We start from the raw sequence: 23018 nt of genomic DNA on the forward strand, positions 1-23018 counted from the left end.
TGCCAGAGTTTTTAGTCACTGCTTGGCGGTAAGTTAGCCATTTAAAAAAAAAAAAAATGATTTGGATTATTTGGGGCTCATGAACACTTTATTTTCGTCTCAGATCCGCCACGCACAACACAGTTCTAGTTTGTAGAAAATTTTCCGAAACGCAGATTGGACAGGAGACCCACAGGTCTCCTAGTACTTTTCTCTCTTTTTTTATACAGATGGCGATGATGGTGATGATGATGGATGGTGGTGGTGATGACGATGATGACGATAGTGACGATGATCATGAGGATGATGATCAGAAATGAATAATAAGAATGTCCGGTGTTATGATATATAGGCACGCACACAAACACGCACACATGCCCATCAGGTTCTAAACGTAGTACAAGAACATCCATAAGAAAGAAAATTCTGTTGATATTATCATCACAGTTTTCTTTTTTATACTTTTATTTTCGTCGCTTCACACCCACAACACCAACGAAAATCAGACCACTTAGGCCTATTAGCATCATTATGTCAATAATGCAAAGTGACTCATATATTACATAGTGTTGGATTTGAGAGGAGAAACTGTGAGTGTGTACTATAATATAAGCCTAGTAACAGAATGTGTTCTTTTTCAATTAAAGGAGCATGTCGCAAACTTCAATTGGAAATGGCTGACTAAAGACGCAACCAGTTTCATTATGATAAGTCCATTGCAAGATGCCACATTTGCCTTACGATGGACATTATAAGTCCGCTCAAAACTTTTTTTTTCCTATAGAGATCATACAAATTGCTTTTAGGAAAAATATTTCACTTTGAACAGTATACATTGACAAAAATTTCATGAAGGGTGATCGGTTGAAATTAAACGAGTTGCATTAATCAGAATGGTGGAAGGACTTTTCTATAAAGACGATCATTTGAACATGGGGCAAGGTATGAAAGAAAAACACATACAGTAGGCCTATTACTTCGTAAGTCTGCTGCAATAAAAAGCTTGCTGTTCGAAGAGATTAATTCAAAATACAATATACGTTCAGGCCTTCGCTGCGTTTTCAAAAATGTGGGGGGGGGGAGGGGCAGTTCATATTTCTGGTGCCACTTCCGGGTTTTATCAGCTGACAAGCAAACAAACAAACAAACAAACAAACAAACAGAACAAAAACTTAACCACATTTTTCTAGTGCCATTAAGTTGGGCACCGAGCCCTCTCCCCCCGGCTGCACCGGCCCTGATGTTTATAATTACCGTACTTAAACAGTGGAATCATTTTGACCCCATACGGTTACAGATAATTCAGAGTGCATTTCTTTGTGCGTTTAGACGTAAATTAACATCACTTTTTGGAGTGATTATTGAGGTGTTTTAGTGTAAATATCAAATAACATTGATGATCACTCAGTTTAACAATGCCCTTTTGACTTGTACATGTACTATTATGTTTGTACTGTACGCATAATCAAATTACTGTGTAAATGACTTAATTATTTCATCATCGTGGTTGTGCATTAATACCGAAATTACTGAAGTTCTCCTTTTATCTTTTTTCTTTTGTTTTGACATGAATGCTCATTTTGGTCAGTTTCAATCATTTTCAATCATTTTCAATCTCCGCAGTGCTATGAAGAACTCATATTTCCTGGGGAATCTGCAATTCCTGCAGACTTGAACTTACTTTTCGTGTAGGTATCCGTCATGTTACTCAGTCTCTCCCTCTCTCTACGACCTTTTTTTCTTTCCTTTTTTTTTAATCTGTAGTATCTGCACGATCGTAAATAGGCTTACTATTTTTTCCAGTATATTTTAGTGAGATGTGTCTTGTCCCATTTTATGTCTTTTGTATCACAATTTGAAATATATTATATATTAGAAATATGAAACAAAAAATTTATTTTTTCTTTTCTTTCTTTAAAACACAACAAAACAAATTGGACTGAAAGCTGTAAAATATTATCTTGTATTTTTTCCTAAACCACCAAATCTCACTTTCTTCTTCTTCTTCTTCTTCTTCTCCTTCTTCCTTTTCTTCCTGTTATTATGATTATAGATATCATTACTTAAAGTTATTAATTTAATTATTATTATCATCATTATTATTATTATTATTATTATTATTATTATTATTATTATCATCATCATCATTATTATCATTATTATTATTATCATTATTATTATTATCATTACTACTACTACTACTACTACTACTACTACTACTACTACTACTACCACTACTACTACTACTACTATCATCATCATCATCATCATCATCACTAAATTGTTACAAAATATTGTAACACCTTTATTTTAGTGTTGATGTTCTTCGATGGCGTATCGGTGTTACATTGGTATGAAACGTTATCTCGACGCTCTAAAGAAACGACCAAGAGACCAGTTCATATAAGGTATACAATTCCAGGCTCTTTATTTAATCACAGGAGGATATAACGCTTAACAAAGATATGATACAAACGGCCACATATTGCCCCTAAAGAGGGATGGCAAGGGAGACCAACACTTATGTGTCTTTACCCAAGGAGGGTGAAAGAGAGAACTCCTTTCCTAAGCACATAGTCACTTTTATAATACATGTATACTAGAAGGAGGGGCTTAATCTACAATATTCAAATATTCAAAATAGAGGGATTCAAATTATAATAAAATAAAGGAGTAGGTTAATAATGACCACTGTCAATCCATGGGTCACTGACACCAATGACTCACATATTACATGATGGGGATGATGGGGGAGATTCAGAAACTTGTCACTGGTAGACAATGGGGAGACAGGTTATCCAGAAATGTTTATGGGAGAGGTTAGGCTCCTAGGGAGGTAGGGTGAGTAGACTGACCACAGGATGTGATGACCAGTCGGGTTGGACAAAATTCTGAGAATAGCACTGAAGGAATTTTCCCTCAAGTCTGTAGTGATTGAAGCTTGGGTTTGTAGCAACAACACTCTTCCATTTGATATATTACAATATTATCATTGTCATCATGATTAAATAACCTTTATTAGTTCATGATGAAGTACGCAGTGAACAGTTGTAGTAGTAAAAGTACACGTATTGCTTTACTTGTATTTACTTTAACACTGTTGACATACTTGCACTTTTGTTACACTACTAACATACTAGTCAATCTAAAACGTTATGCCGACACTGTTATAATAAGTACATGTATGATTTTTTCCCCCTCTCCCTCTCTCTCTCTCTCTCTCTCTCTCGCACGGTATTTTGGCCAACGTTGAGGGCAGCAAACACCACTAATTATATAGAAGAATGATATCCTTTTTTAGCTACATTTTTGCACCGTCTTTTGCTAGATGTTACACTCAATCCAGGGTTTTACACCACTCCACGACAAAGCTTGTGTAGCAGACAATCTCGCGCGAAAGGTGGATTTTGAAAAGGCAAACTCTCATATATTTTGCCGATTTCCCGCAACAAAGTCGAGCGCTCTGGTAAGTTTGTATCATGTATTGAACTGGAATTTTTCTAAGATTGTTTGACGTTAGCTCATGAGTTGAAAAGTGAATTATTAGCGTAAATTCCATGTCACTATCATTGTGATCGGTCGTGCTCAAATGCCTCTTGATTGAGCTTACGAGACAATCTACAACCTCTTGTACGTGCGTACAGTACTGTAGTTGAGCTATTGATAGCTGTATAGTATTTTGTACAGGAGGGAATAGGGGGGAGCCGGGAGCGGAGCTAGCTCGCTCGCTGCAACGCTACGCCAGGTAATAGCCTGGCTCTTCGTTGAGTTACGATTTTAACCACATCGGCACCCGCATCAAATTTAAGTAGAACATCCTCGCTACATTAAATTTACTGATACATTGTACTACGTTACTTGTACAATACTGTCAATATAGCCAGTAGTTGCTAGACGAATCGCGAATAGGACATGCCAAGTGATGCCACCAGGCCTGAATGATAAAATGAGTCTGCCCTGGCCCTGTGTGGGTGGCTGTGCTGATATGACGTGAGGTGACTCGGTGATCAGATTCAGACTGGGAGGTTCTGCTTGTGTTTGAAAGTTTGTAGATTTCTACTTGAGTAGGTGGTCTATAAACCTTGGGCGCTCCTTAACACAGTTAGCCGCTTCGCTTTTGGGGCTGGTTGCAGTTAGTACATGAGATGAGGTGACTTAATAAGTTCAATAATAGCAGGGGTGGAGTCTTCTACCACGTAGACGCCTCATGATCAAGATGATGATGGTACCACTATACTATACCAGTCTCTCGAACAATAGCAATTACTGGCATGGTATTGTGGTATATTTTAACATCCCTCTAATTTCACTGAGCATTTTAGTCATGGTTCCCACTGTGTTTTTGTCCAGTGGTTCATTTGCCAATTTTCATACCACTTCTTTGTCACTGACCTTTTCTTTTGGCCTGTGGAGCTGTGCCACCCAGAAACATTTGGGGTTTGGTTTTGGCAATAATACCTTTGAGGTTGGTGACTTGGCATCAGAGATTTCCTGGCAATGAAGTCCATTTGTCCTTTTTGGCTCTCAGTATCATCACCCTGATGGTTATTTTTCAAGTTTCAAGTTTCAAGTTTCAAGTTTATTTAACCAATTCATTAAACATTTGACATTTTACAAAAGGATACAGCATTAAGAATAATGAATGGTTTGGGACCCCAAAAGAAGCAGAGCTTGTAAAAAGGGGGTCCCGGATAAACATATAAAACAAAGCAAAACATACTAAAGTTTTAAACATACTAACAAGAAGTATAATAGTAACATATTTACATAGGACAGATGCAACACAAGCACACGTGCACACACACACATTCAATCACACAAACACGTGTCACAAAAACGCTCATGCACATAGTTCACATGAAATTGCAGAAAGATACTTTCTATTTTACTATACTTTTAAATTCAGCTTCCCTGATCAATTCTTGTTTTACAAATTTCCCTCAAGATAGATGCGACATGTACGTTTAAAGTTGGATAGTGTTGAGGCTGACCTAATTCTCAATGGCAAATTATTCCATTCTCTAATACAAACATATACAAATGAATTTTGGGCAGTTTGAGTTCTTGCAAAGGGTTGATGAATGAGATTACTTTTTTTGTGTGTTTGTGTCTTCAAGAGTAAAGAATTCTTGATCTCCTTCCTTGTGCAAAATGAAATTTTCTGGCTTCGTAGCAAGCAAATTTTCCATTCCATGATTAATCAATAGAATGAAGCGTTTATATAAAAAAATGCTGTATCTTGCAGCCTTTTTACTGTACTCAGATGTAAACTTGTCTGTATGAGTTTCATTTCGTCTGCAGTGATGGAGGGTGATGCTTCACACTTTCTTTTCCACACTCTTTCAACTTCTTTAACAATGCCTTGAGTGTCTTGTTTGAGAAAATTCGTCTGCTTTGATGAAGTTGGCATTCCAGGAAACCAGAAAATGGTGCTTCAGTGCAAAGCAAATGAAAATCATTGACTTTATTGATTCGCATTCTCCTTTCTTGTTTTTTGCACCCGCATAGACTTGGGACAATTCATCCAACTCACAGTTCTTGATGTTTTCAAAGTTGGTCCCAATCTGCTGGCAAAAGTCTGAAAAATACAGCAAGTGTTTGATTTCCTTCTTGGTATTCAAACTGTCACTCAAGTTAATGAGCTCTTGGCTGTATATCAAGAGAAGTGGAGGAATCAACATAGGCTTAGACAAGCCTTTAATGTTAATCCCCAAGTAATAATAATACTCAGTTAAACATGGACAAGACCAAACACACATCACAAAGTTAAACAGAAGACACTACAAAGTACAAAACTAGCCAAAGGCAAAACAACTAAGCAAGTAAAGTTAGTTAATATAATGTGATAATCCTTATGCATAATAATAATTTGATAAAACAATCATATAAAGCAGAAAAAACTGTGAAATTGCCAAGTATTGTATGTATTTCTAACATGAGTAATGAGTGCAGCAGTTGCCGAGAAATTTGGGCAAGATATCATTAAGATACGAGTATGTAAGAATGAAGACGGCAAATTTGTTAATACACACTGTCAGTAACCTAAACTTTTTTAAATATGGCTGTAATTCTAATTGCATGTTTTTAAAGGACGTGAATATATTGAAGTAAATGGCACAATTTCCCCAAAAAATATTATAATACAAAATATGAGGTAAAATCATTGTGTGATGGATAAAGTGTTTGGGCGTGCAGTAAATCTGTTATGCATCAAGAAAGTGCATCAATAAAGTACATGCCTTCTATTAAAAATGAAATCTAAAATTGTTTGAAATGCCGATTTATTACATGTCTTTCCTAACATTTGTGTTACATTTATAAGCAATTCTTTTGATGTAAGTTTGTATGAATGAGTAATTCATAAGTTTCTTCACATTATTTCTGTAATTAACATCATTGAATAATTTCCTCTTCAATGGCAGCCAACCACCAATGATGCCAGCATCGCGAGGTGGGCAGCGAGACATGGGTGACCGGTCTCCTGCCCAGGAATCTGACTTCACCAATGCAGAGAGCACTCAGTAAGTGACCGACATCTAGACATCTAGAATCATATCCTTCCACAGTAAAACCTTTTATTATTATTGTCATTTATAATCATAACTTCCAACATTGATATCTGCAGTGGCAATAATCTATCAACTTTCAGAATCTCTACTTTTTACACTGTAAGTTGCACTGTTCCTATTGTCAATAGAATATTTTAGGATTTTTTCAGTATGGCAGTAAACTAAATGTCTTGTTTTCTTTTCATCTTGTATAAGTCTTTTCATCTTGTATAAGAGTGTGAAAACACTTGCATACTACACTTTGTAAGGTTTGTAATATTGCTGTGCACTGTGAACTCTGTTTTTTTTTTTTCTTTCACTGCAAGAAATCACTTTGAGCAAACTTAATTTGTCCTCTTTATTTTCATTTCTCAACAGCTCTGATGAAGGTGGTTTTGTAAGTATCTATCTCTTTTATTTTAAATTCTTTTCTTAAAGAATCCCATCTACTGGCGCTTCATAAAAACGTTATGCTCTGTCCTAAAATGTAACAAGTGTTCTGACCATCTTATGCTAATTTATATATCTTTCCTCCTGTTTAAAAGTTGAACTGATCAACAAGGATTGATAGATAATCTGGATGTTTAGTGCTGTAAGAACACTGTGTTGTGAGTAGTGAAATATATGCATTTTTTTTTTTTCATATAGTTTACAAAATGTAATATGATGTGCGGGTACTTGTCCTACATGATATTATAGTTACCATAATTGCCATAATGATAATCGTAATCTACAGTCTTGCTAATAGTAGTACTTGTATAAGTAGCATTTAGTATTAGCACTATCAGTAGCACAGTATTTCTAGTTTTCCTATTTGTATTCCATGAATATCTAAATGTATATTCCTAATAACAGTACAATACCTTTGCTCATGGCCTTTCTGATCATTTCACGTTAGGGGGAAAAACTCAGCAGTGTTAATGGTGAAAAGTAATGTTTGTTATGAACATAAGCTTGTACTGCAGGAAAGTGATTCACAAAATCTGCAGCCTTGTATATACAAATTTTGTGTATTTAATCATTCAGGTATACAAATTACATCAAATAATGTTCCATATACATGTATTTTGTGGGCGTTATGAATTATAAGACAATTCCGTAAGTGGTTGAATTCACTCTCTAGAACCATAGCAATGGAATGAGAAATAAGTATTATATGGGTTGTTTGTTTGTTTTTTTAGAAAAAAAAAACATTTTAGAAAAAAAAAAAACCCAAAGGCTATCAATTTCCCACCTAGGCTGTTCTGATACAGGTGGCAATATCTGTGCAAGTTTTTTTTTTTTTACTTCATGTATATCAGTCGACTTGTGAAATAACACTTTACAAAATATATGGCATACAGTACTTACCTCTGCCATTTAAGAATCATCAAATGCTTCATACCTCCTACTCAGTTTGAAGTATAATTGCATCATATGTCTTTAATATTGAATATCCCTTTCCTGTTTATGACCAGCATGGCAAGAAGGCCAAAAGGTTCAAGGGCCGAGGTCGTGATGATGACTCTGAGACGAGCGCCGAGCCAGTCACCATGTTTGAGATCGTAAGGCATGGCAAGAGTGCTCTGCAGGTAATTGATGTATTTTCTGTCCCATCTGATTAGTCAAATGCCTGTTCGGATATCTTGCTTTGTTTATCTAGCGTGAAGTTTGTCCTGGCAATAATCATTAGCCATATATCATGATATTTTCAGTTCTCATTGTTCTTGTTGTTGGATTTTAGTGATTCCAGTGGGATGATTTCAGGAGTAGATTTCTACAAAAGGTTGTAGAAGAATGTCAGAATTCTGTTCTGTTTTGTTCACAAATATGAAAATTATCCAATCCTGTGTCGGTGGAGAGTGCATTACTTGTAATACCTCTGCCTGGCATGTATGGTGAGGGATGTTCCAAAGGTACTTAGCTTTGATGTACACCTATGTGTGTACTATGGAAATAAGAACTTAATGAAACTATTAGAAAGTGTACTGATTGACCGTTGGCTAGTGTGTTTGAAATTGTTGCAAACAAATGGTACATAGTATACAATATATGTATGTTTATTTGATTGACACATGATATGCGATGTTTGACCTGTTGATCATGTGCATGCTTCTATTCCAGACTGTCGTGGACGACTGGATTGAATCGTACAAGAACAACCGTGAGGAGGCTCTGCTGGACCTCATCAACTTCTTCATCCACAGTTCGGGATGCAAGGGAACCGTTACCGCGGAGATGATGACCACGATGGAGCACAGTGACATCATCAGGAGGATGACGGAGGAATTTGATGAGGTCAGCTTCCACTGAAAGTTCTCATCCAGAATCATAGGTTGCCATGAAAGTCGTAAAACAATTATCGTGTTTCCTGGTATTGTACTAGAACTGCACTGCTCATGTGGTAGGTAGGTACGAGTTTACAGTGTGCCACATTGCTACAGTCCATACAATGTTTTTATAATCTGCCATGTCGCCAGGAACTGACCAAAACCGAACACTCAGTGATGGAAAATTGTCAACTTTGTGTGAGAGAGGAATGCAAAGATGTCACTCCCAGAAACACATTATGGTACTAAAGGTGATGCATTTTACTTAACATATATGAATTAAACTAGCACAAGTGCAAAGGGTGAGTGGATGTAAAAATTTGTAGGTTACCGCACCCACTGATGATTAAATTTTCTTCCATGATTATTGATTATTAGCATTTCAGTATTCGTTACATATATGCTCACATTTCATTTCTTTCCTTTTCTTTTTATTTTCTGCTGCAGGAGAGTGGAGACTACCCTCTCATCATCTCAGGCCAGTCTTACAAGAAGTTCCGCAGTAGTTTCTGTGACTTCATCAGCGTGCTGGTCAGGCAGTGCCAGTACAGCATCCTGTATGACCAGTACATGGCGGACAGCATTATCTCACTCCTGACAGGGCTCAGTGACTCTCAGGTCCGGGCCTTCCGACACACTAGTTCCCTCGCAGGTTAGTTTGCATCGGAGGATCGTGGCTGAGTAGGAGAGTTAGAGGATTAAAGGGTTAAGGGACACACTGTTTTGTGTGTATGTGTGTGTGAGGGTGTGTAGACATATAGTTTTCAGAGCAGTTTTGTATTATAAGGATTAGAGTCCCGTAGAGAGGATTGAATGACTGTTTAGCATTAAGTGGTTAAATGAAGTAATATGTAGGAGTAAATTACACACCAGCTCTTCTGGACATTGGTGTTCATTAGAAGCATAAGTTATAAGTCGTGTATAGTGAGTTTGTCTACAGTATGTATTATCATGGGACTATGACTGTGCCCTCTTGTGTGATACATGAGGGTGACATGGAGTGTGAAAATGCTGTGTTTTTAGGCATTCTCTTGATGCTAATGGGAGATTACTGATTTTTCTTCAATTCCTTTTCCTCCTCCTCCTCCTCCTCCTCCTCCTCCTTTTTCTTCTTCTTCTCTTTTCCAGCCATGAAGCTGATGACTGCTCTCGTAAACGTGGCGCTGAACCTGAGCGTGAACCTGGACAACACGCAGCGGCAGCACGACGCAGAGCGGGCCAAGCAGTCCTCCAAGCGGGCCAGCGAGCGCATCGAGTTCCTCATGGCCAAGAGACAGGAGATCATGGAGAACACGGAGGAGATTCAGCAGATGATGAATAACATCTTCAAGGGCATCTTTGTCCATAGATACAGGTAATTATGATAGACAGGAATGATTTAGCCTCCACCCAAAAGGACACAGGAGGCATGTTTTCAAGTCGTTTGTCTGTCTATCTGTCCCTCCTAGATCTTTTCACAATTTGAGAAAAACATTCTGCAGATTTCCTTGGCATTTGGACCCAGGGAAGTAGTACACAATGTGTTAATGCATCATTAATCAGACAAATTCCTTGAAGTTAAAAGCCACTGTACTCTGATAAAAAATGTAATTTTCCAGCCGTAATTTCAGCAAATATTGTCTACTGGTGATATCTGGTAAGGGTAGTATGAACACTCAGTTGCCTGAAATGACAAGAGAAAGGGTAACAGATCAGAGTCCAGGATCACCTGAATTCAGCTAAAGTGTTATCTTCTGGTTATAAATTCCGGTATCCAGTAGTTATGTGGCAATGCCCTTTAGTGTAATCGAGCAAAGTGGACTGGAAATATTTCCCTTGTGTTGAGAGAGGGCGGTGAACCTTGTCTAATTGTAAATGGTTAGCCATATACTTAGGGCAGAAATAGGGATTTCATGAAATGTAGAGACATACACATCTCTGTTAACTGCATGACTCATCAGAAGAACTCATCAGATAAAGATACTAGAAGGCATTAACAATGTCTCAATATGAAGTTATTGTAATCCAAAGAGTGATTTTTTGTGCTTTTTCTTTTCAAATAAAATTACTATTCCATGGTCTGTCCTAGCCATGATGTCACTGGAAAGAAATCTTGCTCAGTTTGTTTCCTGTGATATGGCCTTGTTATCTGTTTACAGAAAAAAAAAATATAGCTTCTTCAATGGCATTAGTTATTACTGCTATATTGCAACAACAACAACAAAAAAAGAGAAAAAAAAAAGAAGTTCTCACACGCTTTTCACTGTCATGACTGGAACTTAATTTCTGTAACCCAGAGACAGTCACAGCGTGAAATTTTTGAGCCGACAGCCTTTTTTTGCGGCATGAAACTCTAGTGAATTGCCACTTGCATTTAATGTATTGTGTAGACAAAACCTTTTGTGTGCATTTTACTTTCACGAATCTTGGCTCCTCCCAAAATTTACAAAAGTTTCATGCACACAAAAATTTCTCCTTTTTTAAACAATATTTGTGCTCTTTGCATGATATATGTTATCAGTGTCAATGACAACAGTGAGATTGATCGCTTTGTAATAAGTATTATTCTTAGTGTAGAATAATCAACTAATGGACCAATGTTGTGTCTTCGATACCATCTACAGGGACACCCAACCTGAGATCAGAGCTATTTGCATGGGAGAGATTGGGGTGTGGATGAAGAGCTACAGCGAGATGTTTCTCAGTGACAGCTATCTCAAGTATGTGGGGTGGACCCTGCACGACAAGGTATACTCTTTTTCAATGATTGTTATTTTATCAGCTAGATGTCAGATTATTGTTTTGGAGACTGTTGATAATCTAAGGTTTTGAAATAAATGGCGAGATACATAGTGTAGGTACTGCAAACCTGAGGAATAGATAAGACATGCAGTTGAGTGTGTGATTTGCAATTACATGTTAGATGTTATATACTGTTTCTATAGAGTGTAAAGCTGTATGACATTGGACATATTTGTCATATCTCTTCACCTAATTGGAGACATTATTACCATGTTCATGACTGATGCTAGTCCTCTCTTATACAACCTCTAAAAATGTCCACCAAAATCTGCACATTGAAAAGGAGGGAAAGCAAGTCCTTCAAAATGGCAAAATTGCATTTATCCTGTGGCTTGTTACACCAGAGAGAATATTGTAAAATCAGAAGTTTTTGTGCAAATGAAACTTTTGCGAATTTCGCGTGGAGCAAAGATTTGCAAAAGTAGAATACATGTGAAAGTTTTTATCTGCACAATGCATTGAATGCCAGTGGCAATTCGTGACAGTTTCATACCACGGAAAAAGGCTGTAAGCTGTAATTCAAAAAAGTTTCTTGCTGCAAATGCTTTGGGTTTTACAATGTTATATCATTTGTTCATCCATGACTCTCAAAGGTTGGTGATGTTCGCAACAAGTGTCTGGTGGCGCTCCATGCCCTCTATGGCAACCCAGAACTGGTCCCCAAACTGGAACTGTTTACGAATCGATTCAAGGATCGTGTTGTCACCATGACGTTGGACAAGGAGACAGACGTGGCCGTGAATGCCATCAAAGTCGTCACACTCATATTGAAGTGAGTTCTGTTACACTAGTTTGTATGAATCCCCACAAAAGTAAGATGTATTCCACTAAGTCACATGCATAACTGTAGCAACAGGCGCTCAAACTACCATCAAGACATTTCACATTTTACTGTTAATGCTAAGAGAGATTAAAGGTCAGTTTTAGTTTTTAATCATGGAAAATTCATGCATTTTTTCAATTGCTAGCATCATATCATTGTGCATAATTATATTGATTTGTATTCATCACATGAATCCATACAAAATTCTACCTGACTTGTCTTACATAGTCATATACAGTACGAGTTATGCTTTTTGTTGATATTGCCAACATTTGCTACTTTGCAGACAGTGGTCCAGTTTTCAAGTGTTCCTCTCATGTAACTGGTTTTTATAGTCAGTTTTTGAATAGATTTTTGTTCTCCATAGTTATTAGATTTGACATCATAGAAATGGACGGTACTTCTGATTTTTGTTAAATCTTACCATTTAAATTTGAACAAATCTAAATGAGTGACCTTTGACCTTCTGTACAGGTACAATGAGGACATATTGTCTGCGGAGGACTGTGAGAATGTCTACCAGCTGGTGTACTCTTCCAGCAGGGCTGTGGCCCAGGCGGCGGGGGAGTTCCTCAACGAGCGCCTCTTCAAGCGAGAGGACCTGGAGAGCGGGAAGGTGAAGAGGACCAAGAGGAGGAACATCAACGCCCCCCTCATCAAAGACCTCGTCCAGTTTTTCATCGAAAGTGAGGTAGGACGAGGATGCTGTTATCATATTCTAGTCATTTTCTAGAATAGTGGTACTATCTTCTTGAATAAAGATCTTTCTTGTGATCTCTGTATGTCATTTCTTCTTTTAATACTTTGTCTCAATGGACCTGGAGTGGTTGCATATGAAAGTGGCTTTACAACAAAATTATTCCTGCATTATTTAAATAGCTTAATCTGAACACAATATAGGAGGTTTGAGTTAAAAGTGGCTCTCAGACATAAATCCTCTTTGTAATATCTTAATCGAAACATAACACAGGAGGTGTACTTTGACAGAGGCTCTCAGATCAAAATTGATTCAAATTCATTACCAGTAGTATTATTGTCTGGTCTTTCATGCATTTTGATATAAAATGCATGTATCTCATACTTCTGTGTCTGTGATTTTTTTTTTTTTTTTTTTAGCGTACATGGTATGTAGGATATTTATGTGTTTTGCTAGAATGATCCTCAAGGTAAAGGACATGTTTGACATTTTTTAAATACATCTTTATATTTTTCATGTATTGAAGATCTGATCATATGAGAAGTTGAATTTTTGAATATATGTATAGCGTTGTCGTGTTCATAATTTAGACGATACAGAAATGATGAGAAACGTGAGTAAAACATCCCTTTTCATGTGTGTGTTTAATTGATAATTGACTAAAAATGAGATTGAGATTGCGATTAGTCGAATACTGCCACAGTCTGGTGCCACTGCAGTGCATTACCAGTTGACTAGCGTATTATCAAATGCCTTGGTCTTTCATGGTAAATATGACTGAACTTGAAATTGTGTGCACAAATCTGGCAGATTTTCAAAAGTTGCTGACGAGTCATTCACAGGAGTATACAAAGTCCTTGATTTTCAGAGATTTTTGACCAAAAATGCATGAAAGAGGAAGAAAATAGTATGCCAGCCCACATGAGGGTAATGGAATAATGGCCAAATAACCCAGGAGGGACTGAATAGTGATGTATGTCATGTCCTTTTTTGTGTGTGTGTATGTGTATAGCTCCATGAACATGCTGCCTACCTGGTTGACTCCCTGTGGGATATCAATGAGATGATCCGAGACTGGGACTGCATGACAGAACTCTTACTGGAAGACCCAGGGAGAGGGGAGGAAGGTAACATGAATTTCCTCTCAAAAGTCTTTTCTACTTCCTGTTGTACATAGTGTTCAGAAGAATGGGAATTCACACAGTGATCACTTCAATTTCATTTTATACATTTCAGCACTATGCAGTAATAATTTGATGGGCAGATCTCAGAAAAGAAGTAGCTGTCCCTAACTGCACATCAAAGGAAAAAGGCTTACACAGAAGTGGCAAGAAATGCATGTATACACCCTAATTAGAAGTAGGAAAATAACTTCAAGCAGTCATCCTGCATTTCACCTTCAAATGTTTTTACTGAAAGAAATAGTACTGCTTGCCTTGAGTTGTACATTCATTTGTTTACTTTCCCCAAGCATCATAATAAACATAGTTTTGAGTTTTTTATAGAGAAATTAATGAACAAAGTTTTCAATAGGTTTATTGCAGTAATTATTGCTCCAAGGAATTACATGTAGGTTGATGTGCATGATCATTCGTTGCTTGACCATTTGTGTTTTCATAGCCTTTGATGACCGCCAGGAGACAGCATTGATTGAGATCATGGTCAGCGCCGTAAGGCAAGCAGCCCTTGGACATCCTCCGATTGGGAGAGGTTCTGCCAAGAAGGTGAGAAGCTTTGACTACTATCTACCTTTTATTCCCTCCATGACTTTTATGTTGTATGTGTTCATCAATATCTTTCATTATTCTATTCCTTTGCAAAGATTGCAATACAACTGAGTATGGCTTCTCATGGTCATCTGTGTCTACATTGATGTGAATGATGTAATTATTGAGTAACATTTACATTGTAATTGATGTAATTCGAATATTTCACATGCAGTGTATTTACTCATGTTTCTCTATTGACTGCTGGGTATGGGAAAACCAAGATATTGAAATTGTAACAGAAAATTTTATGCATGTGCTTGTAAGAAGCTGTATGTCTATAGATATTATTCTCACATACAAACTACAAGGATGAATTGAAACCACATCATGTTTCGGTCCAGCCTGAGCTCAGATTTAGCCAGACCTAGACCTGAGCCCAGACCACACTCAGACGGAAGCATTCATATAACTGAGTAAGCCTGACCTGATCCCAGACTAAGTATGACGCAGACCAAGACCATAACCCATATTACATCCAGGTAGAGATATTTGTACTTGCGGCTTGCGTCTAGATCTGGCCCAACTCAGATGTAGACCATAATCAGACTTTTGCTGTCATGCTGGTAGTAAGGACTGACCCAGACTCAGACCACACACAGATGAAGGCGTTACATTTGGTTAAGCCTGATCCGAGCCCAGTCTGAGTATCAACATAAACTAAACTAAATGACAGTATGAATGGGGTACCCCAACTTAATATCTGAATGTGATTTCCTCAGTGTCCATAATTTTCTGTCACAGAATTTCCTCATGAGACAGGGCAATATTGTGTATGCTTTTTGTTTTTGTAGTCGCTTCTAACAAGTAAAGAGAAGAAGGTGGTGCAGGAGGACAAAATGAAGCTCACAGAGCATTTCATCACCAAGCTCCCAGAACTACTTGCCAAGGTATGACCAGTGCATGATGCAAAACGATGGATATATCACTGAGTTGCTTCACAGTTTATGTAATGGCATAAATGGTTTCATGATTGTCTCAGTAAGGATATGATTCATTACACCACACTTGTATGCCTAATATAGTAATCTGTCAATTGATGCAGGTTGTTGGTTTTTTTTTTCATTTTGTGAGAAAGTTATTTTTGGAATATAGTTGAATTCTGACTTCTTTTCAGATTGTGTATGCAGTTTGATTGTTTTGTCATGGCAATGGAAGGCAAGTTAAGTCATCAACCCATCTAATTTGTGCAGTTGTTGCTACTAGTATCATTGTTTTCACTTTTAAGTTTTTAAACTTTTGAATGTATGGTCAGTTTTAGATGAAACCTTTGCACTTTTCGATTAATTTTATTACCTAGCAGCAAATTTTTGATATGATGTGGAATTCACTGTAAGGTCTTTACCCTATCCTCTCTTAGAGCTCTTTTTATTTGCCATATTCCCACATCTCCCTGCCTGCAGTTCAACACCGACTGGGACAAGGTGGCTAATCTCTTGGAGATCCCTCAGCACTTTGATGTCGAGATCTACACCACCAGTCGGCTGGACAAGCACCTGGACTCTCTGCTACGCCAGATGAGGGACATCGTGGAGAAGCATACAGAATCTGAGGTGAGACTATTTTGGGTGGTTCAGTGTTGGTCAGTAGGGTCGAAACTCTCCTGGGGGTACAGTGCGTATTTGTTTCAACGTTGTACTCAGTAACTAAAAAAATTATGCCATCAGAGTAACATAAATAAAACAAACCATCCACAAACCAGATGATAATCTGAATACCAGAGTAAGCTCTTGTGTCCTCCATATATTGAGTTTAGTGATTGTTATCACATCCTTGCGACGTAGGGGTGGCAAAGGTAGTGTCATTTTGTACCATGCAATCCATTCTACTGATTTGTAGTTACTTCTTGCCACCACAATAAACTTCTAATAACCCAAGAAACTCCAATGAAAGTTGGTATATGTATGCAGGACCATCCGACAAGCAGATACAATTGCAGATTGGTGGTCAGTGCTGCATGATCACTGTCAAAAGCATCAAAAATTGAAAGTTGATTAGCTGGTCAATGTAGGCATTGTAATTCTTCTTGATACCAGGGCAGCATTTCATAAAACTAGTCAATCACTAACTACTGTTTTAAGCTACTGAAATCCTTGCATCTGATTGGCTGAGAGCAGATTTGTCACTGAAAGGTCACTGACATAACACTATTGATGAAATCCCTCCCCCCCCCCCCCCCCCCCAAGGTGCTGGATGCCTGTGCCAAGACTTATGAGTGTCTGCTAGGGGAGCAATTCAGCACCACGCCCCGGGTGGAGGTAGCTCGGAGTACCCTCCTAGACAGTGTGGCAGAGAAACTCAAGAGGAGCATTGATGCGTACCTCATAGTGAGTGTGGCAGTTTTTTATTGGTTTTATTCCATTTTGTGTATTTACCAATTGACATAAAGTGTTGAAGCTCTCTTCCCTGAGGTCAGAGCACTATTTTGAAGAGGTGTGCAGTAAAAGTTCGATTAAACCTGAAACTAAAACTTTTTATTGTCATGAGAAACCTTCCACACTTTGCATAGTTCAGAGTTTGTCTAGTTATTTGTGGGTAAATATAAATTGTGTAGATTAATTTGTAGAGAATTCTGTATATGCGATATATTTAGTGAGGTTTTATTTTTGTGAATTTAGGGTGCTGTTAACAAATTTGACAACATGCAAAAATATTAACTCAGATCCTGACATGAATGCGATGTGCACGCATGTATTTCTCTGTTCTTTACTGTAATTCATGATTGCGAAATTGTTGGAAATTCCCGATTTGCAAAAATTAGACTTGCTAAATATATGATGTATACAGTTTATCTTTTCTTGTAAGTACTGATAGTAAGATTGTCCATGAAATATGAAGCATATACTTTGTTAAGTTGATACTCCTTGCCATGATTTCTGCCTCCATTTTCTCTCACAAACTTGATCCATAACTCATGGCTGTATTTCATCCTTATATTCTCCAACAGTCACAGAATCCAACAGAAGATGAGATTTATGCTCTCTCATCAAGTATCAGAAGAATTACGTCCTTTTACAGGTATTTGACTATTTTTTTCTCATACTGTATGATAACATGATATATAAAATGGTTCTTGAAAATATTTGATTGAAAAAAAAAGTTATATTTTGCTGATAGAAGGGCAGTTCACAATGAGAAGTAGTAACAAAATGTTATGCTGTTTTGTTTATGATTTTGTATTCGTGATAACCACTATGTAGAGCGCTGAAGTTGATATCATACCTTTTGTATTTGTTTTCCATGACGATATTAACTGGACATTTCATATGTTTATATCAGCCCTCTTGATGTTAGGACATGCATATTGACACTATATGTCTGATAGGAAAATGTAGGATTATCATTTAGCAGAGTGCCATGTTTTTACAAGCTGTGTGTGATATATGTGTCATATGCAAATTATATGATATACTCATAGTTCCAGTCAATGTGTGTGACATGCACATTCAAAGTTTGAATACGGGAAGTCTTTAGAAATGTCTTCTCCAGTTAATGTACGCTTTGGCATACTTTGAGTATACTGTTAAAGTGGCTGTTTTCGTGTGAGTAATTTTTTTTTGCGCTCGGCTTGGTAAAATGAATTTTGCATGTCCTTCCATAGAATCAGGACATTGATTACTGGAACCTATGGCATGCAAAATTATTTGAGAGCTTATATTTTCGCAGGAGCTTCTGGTTTCGCAAAATGTGCAAAAAAGGCCACGCCACGAAAATTTCCATTTTTACAGTAATCAGAGATAACATTCTTGCTGGCTTGTGTGATCTTCAAATTGACAAGATTTATTCATTCTCTTCTCTTTTTTTTTTTTTTTTTCATTTTGTCCTGTTTTGCCCCTCCATAGCTGCCACGACCTGACACCATGGGAGCTGTATGACTCCCTGTTCAGCCTGGTCAAGCGGTGCAGTGACCGTGGGACAGCCCCAGACCAGATCTTTACCCACGCCATTGCCTGCTGTCACTATGGAATCATGTGGAACATGTCCAAGCTGGACAACCTGAATCCGGAAATGGTGAGACTGAGAAGGATGTTCAGTTACCCCTTCTCCCCTCAACCCCCCCCCCCCCCCCTCCTTTCTTGTGTTACTATGTATATCCCCCCCCCCCCCCGCTTTAGAATTTATTATCCCTCTGACTAGTGAAAATATCATGTAATTTATTGTTCAAGAAGTATTTAAAGTCCCATTCATTCCAGGAATGTTATATAATATTTCACACTTGTTAGTTTTGTCTGTTTGTGTACTGTAAGTTTACTATGTCCGATATATTGTTTTATATGGGTAAAAGGTTTTGTACCCTTGGAAAAGGTGGTATACAAATGGCACAATGTAATGCAATTTTAGTATCTATTCATCCAGTTATCTCTTTACATCTTTTCATTCAATATACATGGCTCGACACTAACTTTTTTGTTTGGTGGCCCGATGGGGCCACCAAAATCCTAAATTTCACATTTTTGGTGGCCCGAAAGAAAAATTTAGTGTCCCCCCCAAAAAAAAACACAATGAAAAACATTAAAAGTCCTGTTTTTTTTTAATGAGTCAAATATTTAAGTTTTATGATAGTAAGAATTAAAAGTTGGACATATCTACTCATAAATTAAACTTGCAACACTCTCTTTCAGGCACTCATTCAGTCCTTGTCATCCATCCTTGAAACAAATTTGATTGCTAATTTCCGGTGCAAAAAGTTACGAATTTATTGACATACTTTTCAAAAAATTGTGGTGTCCCGAGGCGGGCCACCAAATTTGTCCTTTTTTGAAATTTGGTGGCCCGACTTTCATTTTTGGTGGCCCCGGGCCACCGGGCCACCGTTAGTGTTGAGCCCTGCAATATATATCTCTCAAACTCTCTTCTCTCCCACGCCTTCTGGTGGCCAGTCCGACATGAGGAAGATCAGGAAGCAGTGCAGCGAGCTGATCAAGACCTGTTCCTCCCTCCTCATCGACGGCAGCGAGCAGATCCGGGAGGATGCCTTCACCACCATCTGCGACCTGATGGTGGTCTTCAGCCGCCAGCTGGCCGTACAGAGCGCCCTCACGCCGCTCGTCTACGAGGCCAACCTCAACCTGCAGACGCAGCTGTCGGACTTTGTGCAGGAGCATGTCTTTGTGGAAGAAGATGATGAAGGTGAGAGAGAAGAACAGAGCGCCCTAACATGAAATCCACCTCAAAATCAAAGTTTTGTTCTTTACATAATTTGACAGAGATTTGAAAGCTCGTTCATATGATGAGATCATAATTTTTTGTGATTTTTCTGCACCCACAAGGATTAAGGCCCTTCTGCTGGGCAGGCAACGCGAGGATAAGATGTTTAATAATCTTAACATTCTTCTCCAGTGTGAAATCTGGTTTAAAAATTTAGTGATGCTTTTGTGTTTTCCTTTTCATTCATTCAAACTACTGTATAAGCATATATTTTGTGAGGTTTCTATTTTCTCGAAATTTGGGGGTTGGATGCTACGTGGAAATTTAATGATACACAAAAATAGCAACTTTGACCACAACATAAATGTATGTGCACATGTGCAATACACAGTACATGAACAAGGTGCATGATAATACATTTTAGTAGGCCTTGGTGCTGGTGCATTTACTTTGCAAATGGCTGCATGCTCTTCCCGCTTTGTCTGTCCATTGCAGAACTCCACAATTGCTAACCACGCACAGAATTATCAGGAAATTCCAATTCTTGACAAATTAGACTTGTTAAATATATGGCATATAGATAACACTATCTGTTGAGTTTTCCCTGTGACGGTGTAAAGGAAGGGGGCAACAAATGGATATACACTGTACATATTGTATACTCTACCCCTTGCTAGATGAAAGTACCATGGTTAATGCAAAATGTGTGTGATTGAAGAGCATAAATGTGGCAGGCTACTGTGCTGTGTTGCAGTCATGATTCATTTCTTCAACATGGTCATGCCGCCCTCTGTTGACAGAAGATGAAGAGGAGGGGGACGACTCTCACAAGATCGAGGTCCTCCACAAGAGGCGCAACCTTCTGGCCTCCTTCTGTAAGCTGATTGTCTTCAGTATCATTGAAATGAGGAATGCATCAGGCATCTTCAAGCATTACATGAAGGTTAGTACACCAATTATCTCAATAGCTGCTTGGGTATGGTTCGGTACATTAGACGAATGAATCTTATTAATCATGGCTGTAAGAATGTTTGATTGTCTTTTATATGTTGTAAACCTACACAAAATATGTTTTGTTTCCTAAAAAGTGATTATTAAAAAAAAAATTGTCATGCTTATTTTTTGTTAGCATCAGAAGTATCAATAGTTTCTGCAGACTTGTTGCTAGTCTTTGATTGAACTATTACATTTTGAACATCCGTATCTCTGTTGATATTATTTATGCAATTGGAGATACCCTTGATCGTCCTAATTTTCACATTATTTCACCTAGTATGTATTTCTTTCTAGAGTATTATGCTAAATATTGGATCAAACAATACATTTTTATTTCTTGTGTTTGTTTGTTGTTTGTTTGTTTGGTTTTTTTTTTAGGGGGGGGGGAGTAATGAGAAGAAAATGTGACACCATTTGATTGTATTCTCTTTCTTTGTGTATGATGTAAAAGAGTTTGTGTAGCTTGAAAAATGTGATTTTGTGTGTTAGGGTTGAAATTTGACCATTAACAAGAATGCAATGATACAATAGATATTTGTTCCCTCAGCTGCCTATGGATTCCTGAAAGTGTTGCAAGTAAACACTACATAATATAAGATATATTTTGATCATATGCCCTTAAAATAAGGGTGATATGATCGGACAAGTACCACACTCTCTGATCTGTCTTTATGAATCAGGTAACTCTCAATTTATATCAGTCAGTGCCTAGTTGAAGATATAACTAACAAATGCAAACTTCAATCTTTTCAGTTTTACAATGACTACGGGGACATCATCAAGATGACGCTGGCTAAGTCAAGAGAAAACAACAAGATCAGCTGCGCTCGTACCTTGGGTCTCAGTCTCACTCAGGTCAGATATAGCCATGTTACTGTTACTCATCACGTTCTTGGGAAACTTTCTTTCAGAGATTATCATCTTGCCATCATTAAATTTGCAACTCTGAATTTCACTGTTTATCTTATAGTTGGCTGAAAGAAAAATAGTTGGAATTGCCAAAATCAAGTCTTCACAAATTAGAAAGAAGTGTACAATAATTTGTCAATTTGAGGAAGAAACATAAGTAAAGATCTCCTCAAATACATTGCCAATTTAGAATTTAGCAGTTGAGAGGCTTTTGAAAATTATGCAACCAAAAAATTTGTGCTTGAACAACAAAGGGTTCATACAAAAGAAAATTTCTTACTGTCCCCTATGAAATACTAACAGTGAATGGTATAAATTGTACCTGCTGGTAATAAATGGATAAAGCAGCAAACTATAGAAATATTGTTTCTGAGACTTTAGAGCTTAAATCACTGTTCCCTAACCACCCCCCCCCCCCCACTCCCGAATACCTTCTTGCTTCACCCTGTATCACTCTTATCAAATTAGGTCATGATGTCTATCTTCAGTGTCTCCAGGCCTCTATATCTCCCTTGGGTATTATCTCCCTTGGGTATTTGATTGCAATCTGTATATACTTGTGTTCATAGTAGTTATTTGATATCTCTGGACTTTTCCATCTCTCTGCGACTCCGCCCCTTTATGCCAGCCTCTTTACCCGTTGCCTGTAAGCCACCAAGGTCAGACGAAGGATGCTGGGGGGATATTTCATGAAGTGTTCCATCAGTGATTTTCACTGACAAATTTGCTCGCAGCCAATCAGACGCAAGGATTTCAGTAGCTTAGAAGAGTTGTCAGTGCCTGCCAAGTTTCACAAAAACGCTGCCCAGCTGTTCTGATCTCATTCTCCGTGTTACCATCCCCCCCCCCCCCCATAATTGTTTACCGTACTGTGCTGGTGGTTAAGGTTTGATGGGGTCCGTCACCTTTCGTCTGTCTACCTCCAGCATCTGTTCCACTCTCCCTTTGTTTATTGTACCCTGTGTATGTCAGCCAAACCCAGTTGGTCTATTCATCAATTTTTTCTGTCTCTCACTTGCTATGTAATTGGGCACAACTCGCCCAAGTCATGTAGCGTCTAGG

The 23018-nt window shown here is 37.9% G+C and overlaps 1 protein-coding gene across 1 annotated transcript in view; it reads left to right on the plus strand.

Moving 5' to 3' along the window:
- Positions 1–3347: 3347 nt before the first annotated feature.
- Positions 3348–23018, plus strand: part of LOC140244651 (cohesin subunit SA-2-like) — a 35259-nt gene continuing 15588 nt past the window's right edge. The window contains exons 1-20 of the mRNA XM_072324271.1: positions 3348–3445; positions 6402–6500; positions 6906–6924; positions 7985–8098; positions 8631–8804; positions 9284–9488; positions 9965–10190; positions 11440–11563; positions 12211–12389; positions 12915–13131; positions 14150–14264; positions 14758–14861; positions 15698–15793; positions 16307–16456; positions 17090–17230; positions 17851–17921; positions 18746–18914; positions 19784–20033; positions 20852–20994; positions 21801–21902. Coding sequence (XP_072180372.1) covers positions 6412–6500; positions 6906–6924; positions 7985–8098; positions 8631–8804; positions 9284–9488; positions 9965–10190; positions 11440–11563; positions 12211–12389; positions 12915–13131; positions 14150–14264; positions 14758–14861; positions 15698–15793; positions 16307–16456; positions 17090–17230; positions 17851–17921; positions 18746–18914; positions 19784–20033; positions 20852–20994; positions 21801–21902 — 2688 coding nt within the window. The 5' untranslated portion in view covers positions 3348–3445; positions 6402–6411. The remainder of the gene's footprint in view (positions 3446–6401; positions 6501–6905; positions 6925–7984; positions 8099–8630; positions 8805–9283; positions 9489–9964; positions 10191–11439; positions 11564–12210; positions 12390–12914; positions 13132–14149; positions 14265–14757; positions 14862–15697; positions 15794–16306; positions 16457–17089; positions 17231–17850; positions 17922–18745; positions 18915–19783; positions 20034–20851; positions 20995–21800; positions 21903–23018) is intronic.

The sequence above is a fragment of the Diadema setosum genome, chromosome 21 (assembly GCF_964275005.1).
Source record: "Diadema setosum chromosome 21, eeDiaSeto1, whole genome shotgun sequence".
In the NCBI taxonomy this organism is placed as follows: Eukaryota; Metazoa; Echinodermata; class Echinoidea; order Diadematoida; family Diadematidae; genus Diadema; species Diadema setosum.